Source organism: Drosophila pseudoobscura, unplaced genomic scaffold, assembly GCF_009870125.1.
Source record: "Drosophila pseudoobscura strain MV-25-SWS-2005 unplaced genomic scaffold, UCI_Dpse_MV25 Unplacedtig00139566, whole genome shotgun sequence".
Lineage (NCBI taxonomy): Eukaryota > Metazoa > Arthropoda > Insecta > Diptera > Drosophilidae > Drosophila > Drosophila pseudoobscura.
Genome location: NW_022881755.1, coordinates 41,330 through 50,475, shown reverse-complemented (window position 1 = coordinate 50,475; position 9,146 = coordinate 41,330). Strand labels below are relative to the sequence as shown.

At 45.5% G+C, this 9,146-nt stretch overlaps 1 protein-coding gene across 1 annotated transcript; it reads left to right on the top strand.

The window, feature by feature from the left end:
* Positions 1–4,965: 4,965 nt before the first annotated feature.
* LOC117185592 (uncharacterized) lies at positions 4,966–6,667 on the top strand. The gene is made up of 2 exons (XM_033385697.1): positions 4,966–6,184; positions 6,255–6,667. The coding sequence occupies exons 1-2, from the start codon at positions 5,102–5,104 to the stop codon at positions 6,282–6,284; spliced, it is 1,113 nt and encodes a 370-aa protein (XP_033241588.1). The 5' UTR covers positions 4,966–5,101; the 3' UTR covers positions 6,285–6,667.
* Positions 6,668–9,146: the final 2,479 nt, after the last annotated feature.

Sequence of the window (9,146 nt, the reverse complement as noted above, 5' to 3'; positions counted from 1 at the left end):
CTCCCTATCCAGCACTGGCATGTATACTGACCACCGCACCTATATAGCACCCACGCTCCAGGAAATGTGGCAAGATCGCACATCTTGGGCACTAGCAACAATACGGCACTCTAGCCTCAAAAAAGTGGAACCTCCGCAACTATATGGCACCTGCACTTATATAGAACACCTCCCTATCCAGCACTGGCATGTATACTGAACCACCGCACCTATATAGCACCCACGCTCCAGGAAATGTGGCAAGATCGCACATCTTGGGCACTAGCAACAATACGGCACTCTAGCCTCAAAAAGTGGAACCTCCGCAACTATATGGCACCTGCACTTATATAGAACACCTCCCTATCCAGCACTGGCATGTATACTGAACCACCGCACCTATATAGCACCCACGCTCCAGGAAATGTGGCAAGATCGCACATCTTGGGCACTAGCAACAATACGGCACTCTAGCCTCAAAAAAGTGGAACCTCCGCAACTATATGGCACCTGCACTTATATAGAACACCTCCCTATCCAGCACTGGCATGTATACTGAACCACCGCACCTATATAGCACCCACGCTCTAGGAAATGTGGCAAGATCGCACATCTTGGGCACTAGCAACAATACGGCACTCTAGCCTCAAAAAAGTGGAACCACCGCAACTATATGGCAGATGCACTTATATAGAACACCTCCCTATCCAGCACTGGCATGTATACTGAACCACCGCACCTATATAGCACCCACGCTCCAGAAAATGTGGCAAGATCGCACATCTTGGGCACTAGCAACAATACGGCACACTAGCCTCAAAAAAGTGGAACCTCCGCAACTATATGGCACATGCACTTATATAGAACCGCTCCCTATCCAGCATTGGCATGTATACTGAACCACCGCACCTATATAGCACCCACGCTCCAGGAAATGTGGCAAGATCGCACATCTTGGGCACTAGCAACAATACGGCACTCTAGCCTCAAAAAAGTGGAACCTCCGCAACTATATGGCACATGCACTTATATAGAACACCTCCCTATCCAGCACTGGCATGTATACTGAACCACCGCACCTATATAGCACCCACGCTCCAGGAAATGTGGCAAGATCGCACATCTTGGGCACTAGCAACAATACGGCACTCTAGCCTCAAAAAAGTGGAACCTCCGCAACTATATGGCACATGCACTTATATAGAACACCTCCCTATCCAGCACTGGCATGTATACTGAACCACCGCACCTATATAGCACCCACGCTCCAGGAAATGTGGCAAGATCGCACATCTTGGGCACTAGCAACAATACGGCACTCTAGCCTCAAAAAAGTGGAACCTCCGCAACTATATGGCACCTGCACTTATATAGAACACCTCCCTATCCAGCACTGGCATGTATACTGAACCACCGCAACTATATAGCACCCACGCTCCAGGAAATGTGGCAAGATCGCACATCTTGGGCACTAGTAACAATACGGCACTCTAGCCTAAAAAAGTGGAACCTCCGCAACTTTATGGCACCTGCACTTATATAGAACACCTCCCTATCCAGCACTGGCATGTATACTGAACCACCGCACCTATATAGCACCCACGCTCCAGAAAATGTGGCAAGATCGCACATCTTGGGCACTAGCAACAATACGGCACTCTAGCCTCAAAAAAGTGGAACCTCCGCAACTATATGGCACCTGCACTTATATAGAACACCTCCCTATCCAGCACTGGCATGTATACTGAACCACCGCACCTATATAGCACCCACGCTCCAGAAAATGTGGCAAGATCGCACATCTTGGGCACTAGCAACAATACGGCACTCTAGCCTCAAAAAGTGGAACCTCCGCAACTATATGGCACCTGCACTTATATAGAACACCCTCCCTATCCAGCACTGGCATGTATACTGAACCACCGCACCTATATAGCACCCACGCTCCAGAAAATGTGGCAAAAGTGGAACCTCCGCAACTATATGGCACATGCACTTATATAGAACACCTCCCTATCCAGCACTGGCATGTATACTGAACCACCGCACCTATATAGCACCCACGCTCCAGGAAATGTGGCAAGATCGCACATCTTGGGCACTAGCAACAATACGGCACTCTAGCCTCAAAAAAGTGGAACCTCCGCAACTATATGGCACATGCACTTATATAGAACACCTCCCTATCCAGCACTGGCATGTATACTGAACCACCGCAACTATATAGCACCCACGCTCCAGGAAATGTGGCAAGATCGCACATCTTGGGCACTAGTAACAATACGGCACTCTAGCCTAAAAAAGTGGAACCTCCGCAACTTTATGGCACCTGCACTTATATAGAACACCTCCCTATCCAGCACTGGCATGTATACTGAACCACCGCACCTATATAGCACCCACGCTCCAGAAAATGTGGCAAGATCGCACATCTTGGGCACTAGCAACAATACGGCACACTAGCCTCAAAAAAGTGGAACTCCGCAACTATATGGCACATGCACTTATATAGAACACCTCCCTATCCAGCACTGGCATGTATACTGAACCACCGCACCTATATAGCACCCACGCTCCAGGAAATGTGGCAAGATCGCACATCTTGGGCACTAGCAACAATACGGCACTCTAGCCTCAAAAAAGTGGAACCTCCGCAACTATATGGCACCTGCACTTATATAGAACACCTCCCTATCCAGCACTGGCATGTATACTGAACCACCGCACCTATATAGCACCCACGCTCCAGGAAATGTGGCAAGATCGCACATCTTGGGCACTAGCAACAATATGGCACTCTAGCCTCAAAAAAGTGGAACCTCCGCAACTATATGGCACCTGCACTTATATAGAACACCTCCCTATCCAGCACTGGCATGTATACTGAACCACCGCACCTATATAGCACCCACGCTCCAGGAAATGTGGCAAGATCGCACATCTTGGGCACTAGCAACAATACGGCACTCTATCCTCAAAAAAGTGGAACCTCCGCAACTATATGGCACCTGCACTTATATAGAACACCTCCCTATCCAGCACTGGCATGTATACTGAACCACCGCACCTATATAGCACCCACGCTCCAGGAAATGTGGCAAGATCGCACATCTTGGGCACTAGCAACAATACGGCACTCTAGCCTCAAAAAAGTGGAACCTCCGCAACTATATGGCACCTGCACTTATATAGAACACCTCCCTATCCAGCACTGGCATGTATACTGAACCACCGCACTTATATAGCACCCACGCTCTAGGAAATGTGGCAAGATCGCACATCTTGGGCACTAGCAACAATACGGCACTCTAGCCTCAAAAAAGTGGAAACACCGCAACTATATGGCAGATGCACTTATATAGAACACCTCCCTATCCAGCACTGGCATGTATACTGAACCACCGCACCTATATAGCACCCACGCTCCAGAAAATGTGGCAAGATCGCACATCTTGGGCACTAGCAACAATACGGCACACTAGCCTCAAAAAAGTGGAACTCCGCAACTATATGGCACATGCACTTATATAGAACCGCTCCCTATCCAGCATTGGCATGTATACTGAACCACCGCACCTATATAGCACCCACGCTCCAGGAAATGTGGCAAGATCGCACATCTTGGGCACTAGCAACAATACGGCACTCTAGCCTCAAAAAAGTGGAACCTCCGCAACTATATGGCACATGCACTTATATAGAACACCTCCCTATCCAGCACTGGCATGTATACTGAACCACCGCACCTATATAGCACCCACGCTCCAGGAAATGTGGCAAGATCGCACATCTTGGGCACTAGCAACAATACGGCACTCTAGCCTCAAAAAAGTGGAACCTCCGCAACTATATGGCACCTGCACTTATATAGAACACCTCCCTATCCAGCACTGGCATGTATACTGAACCACCGCACCTATATAGCACCCACGCTCCAGAAAATGTGGCAAGATCGCACATCTTGGGCACTAGCAACAATACGGCACTCTAGCCTCAAAAAAGTGGAACCTCCGCAACTATATGGCACATGCACTTATATAGAACACCTCCCTATCCAGCACTGGCATGTATACTGAACCACCGCAACTATATAGCACCCACGCTCCAGGAAATGTGGCAAGATCGCACATCTTGGGCACTAGTAACAATACGGCACTCTAGCCTAAAAAAGTGGAACCTCCGCAACTTTATGGCACCTGCACTTATATAGAACACCTCCCTATCCAGCACTGGCATGTATACTGAACCACCGCACCTATATAGCACCCACCCTCCAGAAAATGTGGCAAGATCGCACATCTTGGGCACTAGCAACAATACGGCACTCTAGCCTCAAAAAAGTGGAACCTCCGCAACTATATGGCACCTGCACTTATATAGAACACCTCCCTATCCAGCACTGGCATGTATACTGAACCACCGCACCTATATAGCACCCACGCTCCAGAAAATGTGGCAAGATCGCACATCTTGGGCACTAGCAACAATACGGCACTCTAGCCTCAAAAAAGTGGAACCTCCGCAACTATATGGCACCTGCACTTATATAGAACACCTCCCTATCCAGCACTGGCATGTATACTGAACCACCGCACCTATATAGCACCCACGCTCTAGGAAATGTGGCAAGATCGCACATCTTGGGCACTAGCAACAATACGGCACTCTAGCCTCAAAAAAGTGGAACCACCGCAACTATATGGCAGATGCACTTATATAGAACACCTCCCTATTGTAGCAAGGTAATAATTAGTGAGGCATTCAACTAGTATTTAAAATAGCATACAGCGCGCATTGGTATTTACCGCACCATCGATACACTCGGTGGGAAATACCAATAGTGAGATATCGGATAAGAAACATCGATAAGAGAGTAAGTTCACTTTGTAAATGGCGATTGTGAGAGACGGACGCGCAGCTAATAAAAAAGAGTTACATTAAATCACCGGGCTTGTGTTTTTATGCCTATACAGTTCACTCACGCACCGATATTGGTCACCACAATTCCCGGGTTAGACGGCCTACAATTTCAGAAGTGGGATACGATCAATCGCCGCCAGTGAAAAATAGCGAAAATTTTTATTTTCTCGTCCGTCGAAGACGCCATCGCTGAAAAAAAAACATGTCGGACTTAGTCGGCACGGAGGAGTTCTCGGCCGCCCAGCTGCGCGAATGGCTGGAGTCCCTCAATCTACCAAAAGGTGGAAGCAAAGCTGCCATGGCAGCGAGACTTAACGAAATACCAGTAGAGCTGCGGGGACAGGGACCACCGGCAGCCGAAACATGCGAGAACGAGAGGGAAGATGAGGCAGCCGCAGATCAAGACTCGACGAAGAGCGAACGCAAAGAGAAGAACGAAAAAGCACCGCAAGCGCCTGGGCACAACAACAACCAAGGCGAATATCGAGCAGAGGTTGAAATGTTAAAACTGCAAATCGAGCTGCTGAAGCTGCAGAGCGAGAGGGAGAAGGAAGGGAGAGGAGAGAACACAACACCAGCCGCCAACAATGACGCTGGCGTCATGTTGCTAAATGCCGCCAAAGACATGTTGCAAACATATCATGGCAACATTTCTGGAAACAACGATGACGTCACAACTTGGATCGCGCAGTTTAGGGCCGTCGCAAAAGTGAACAAACTGAAGGATGAGAAGCTACTAATGCTGCTAATGTCGAAGCTTAAGGACAAAGCATTGGTGTGGCTGCATTCGAGTCCGGAGCACATGTCGCTGCCAATCGATCAATTGTTGAACGTCATGGAAGACACTTTCCATCCCAAGGAAAGCAAACTGTTGCTCCGTCGCAAGTTCGAGTCCCGTTCATGGGCACGTGGCGAGGAGTTCTCGATGTACTTCAACGCCAAAGTGTCGCTGGCATCCCGCATAGTCATTGACGACGAGGAGTTTATTGACGGAGTCATCGAAGGTATCCCAGATGTAGGCCTGCGTAGGCAAGCCCACATGCAGTGCTTTGGCGCTCCATATCAACTACTCAAGGCGTTCGAGAAGATCATGCTGCCAAAGAAGTACGGTTCAACTGAAGGGGCAAACACTGGAGCCTCGCCAACACCCATTCGCTGCTACAACTGCAACTCTTTGGGCCACGTGGCAGGGGAGTGCCGCAAGCCCAAGCGCGAAAGAGGAGCGTGCTACGGATGCGGCAGCATGAGTCACCAGGTGTCACACTGTGACGAAAAGAAGTACAAGGTACATAACGATTATATATACAAATTTAATATATACATTAGCAATTACAATAACAAATGCTTGTCCTTAGATTGCCTCATCGACTCAGGGAGCCCAATAAGTTTTATGAAGTTATCGTGTCTAGAGCACCAGTCGGAAAATAACCTAAATAAAGTGGAAGAGCGCTCACGATTAAGTTCGAACGAAATCAAAGAAGATGATTTAAGTTTATATAAGTTTAACAAAGACAAGAAAAACAGAGAAATTGAATTTATTTTGAATAAAAATGCGGATTACGCTTATGTTGGACTAAATAATAGCAAACTTAACATCTTTGGTAAAATACCCAGTTTTGTAATTATTAACAAAAATCGAATCAACTTTGAATTACTAGTAGTGGCAGACGAGTCGATGGGCTATGAGGCTGTGTTAGGTAGGGATTTTATGAATTTATGCAAATTTAAAATTGTAAGTGACATTTGCAAGGAGAAGGAGAGTGAGACAAAAAACGAGTGTGAAATAAAAAATGAGTGTTTAGGAGAAAATGAGCGTTTAGAAGAAAATGAGTGTTTAGAAAAAAATGAGTGTTTAGGAGAAAATGAGTGTTTAGAAAAAAATGAGTGTTTAGGAGAAAATGAGTGTTTAGAAGAAAATGAGTGTTTAGGAGAAAATGAGTGTTTAGAAAAAAATGAGTGGAAAATAGAGAATGAGTGTTTAGGAGAATATGAATGTGAAGTAAAAGATGAGGGTGATAAAGAGAATAAGCATGAAGTAGAAAGTGGAGGCAAGGTAGAAAATGAGTGTTCTGCAATGGTTGAGTGTCTGGAAGACAGCGTTACCTGCGAGAGCGTAAAAACCAATTTCAACGAACTACCAAGCCAGTATCCAGACAAAGAAAACGACTGGGAGTTGAAAGTAGGAACAGATTGTAGCCAAGAACTCGCAGGACGACTTAAATACATGTTTAGGACAGCGTATGTAAACGCAGAAAGACCAAACTTACCACAAACCAAGTGGGAAATGAAGTTGAATTTCGAACACGAAAAACCGTTTCATTGCCCACCTAGAAGACTGTCGTATAGCGAAAAAGCCCAAGTACAGAAAATGATAGACGAATACACAGAAAAAGGTTACATCAGAACCAGTGAGTCAGAATACGTTTCGCCTATAGTACTGGTAAAAAAGAATTCGGGAGAGTTGAGACTGTGCGTCGATTATCGCACACTTAATAAAGGTATGATAAAGGACAATTACCCAACACCTCTTATAGACGACCTACTAGATAAACTGTCAGGGAAAAGACTTTTCACCAAGTTAGACCTGAAGAATGGATACTTCCACGTATTTATGCATAAAGATTCAGTTAAATACACATCGTTCACGACCCCCATGGGACAATACGAATGGTTGAGGATGCCGTTCGGGTTACGAAATGCATCGGCGGTGTTTCAAAGATTCACAAACAAAATTTTTGCAGATATGGTAAAGGAAGACAAAGTTATAATATACATGGACGATATTATGGTAGCAACAAAAGATAGTGATAGTCACATGGAAATTTTAGAAGAAGTGATGAGACGGTTGGTAGAGAATAAACTTGAATTAAGGATTGATAAATGCGAATTCTTACAGTCAGAAGTTAAGTACCTGGGCTATTCCATATCGGGTAACGGAATTAAACCAGATACGAAGGGATTACAGGCAGTAAAAGGGTTCCCAGTCCCCACGAAAACGAACGAAGTGCAGAGTTTCTTAGGGTTATGTTCTTACTTTAGACGGTTCGTAAAAGATTTTTCTACGAAAGCTAAGCCCCTTTATGATTTGGTCAAAAAAGACAGGAAGTTTGAATTCGGTATCGTAGAACTAGAATGTTTCGAACAACTCAAAAGTAATTTGTTGGAAGCACCGATCTTGGCACTTTACAATCCCAGAGATCCGACAGAATTACATTGCGATGCAAGTTCGTTAGGTTTCGGGTCAATTCTAATGCAGAAGAAGGGTGATGGCAGAATGCACCCGGTGTTTTATTTCTCCAAGCGGACAACAATTACCGAAGCAAAATACCACAGCTTTGAACTGGAGACACTAGCGATAATTTATGCACTACAACGGTTTAGAGTATACGTGCAAGGCATACCCTTCAAAATAGTGACAGACTGCAACGCGCTAACTATGACTCTAAACAAAAAAGAACTCAATCCACGCATTGCCCGCTGGGCGTTAGAGTTACAAAATTATGACTACAAGTTAGAACACAGGTCAGGAAGTAGAATGCAACACGTAGATGCGCTAAGCAGAGCCGTTCAGATACTCACGGTAGACACAAACACCTTTGAAGAAAATTTAATTATATGCCAAAACAGAGATAACAAACTGATGGAGCTGAGAGAAACGTTACAGAAATCAGAACACAAACATTATGAGATGAGAAACGGAATAATATACAGGAAAAAAGATAACAATACTATCCTATTCTGCGTACCCGAGGAAATGGAAGGCCACGTACTCTATAAGTACCACGATGAACTAGGGCACGTCGGTATAGACAAGATGACTGACGCTATATCGAAAAGCTACTGGATCTCAAACGTAAGGTATAAAGCCAAGCGACACATTGAAAACTGTCTAAAATGCATAGCGTACTCAGCAAAACACGGAAAAGAGGAAGGGTTTTTACACAACATACCAAAAGGGTCAGGACCATTCGAGGTAGTACATATCGACCATTTCGGGCCAGTCGACAAAGGCAGGGCCAACAAACATGTTTTAGTAGTAATAGACGCGTTCACCAAATTCGTAAGACTTTATACGACCAAAACCACTAGCACAAAGGAAGCAGTAATTGCAATGAAAGATTATTTCCGAGCTTACAGTAGACCCAGATGCATTGTGTCAGACAGAGGAAGCTGTTTCACGTCAAAAGAGTTTGAAGAATTCTTAGAACAGAGCAATGTTAAACACGTAAAGATAGCAACAGGGTCGC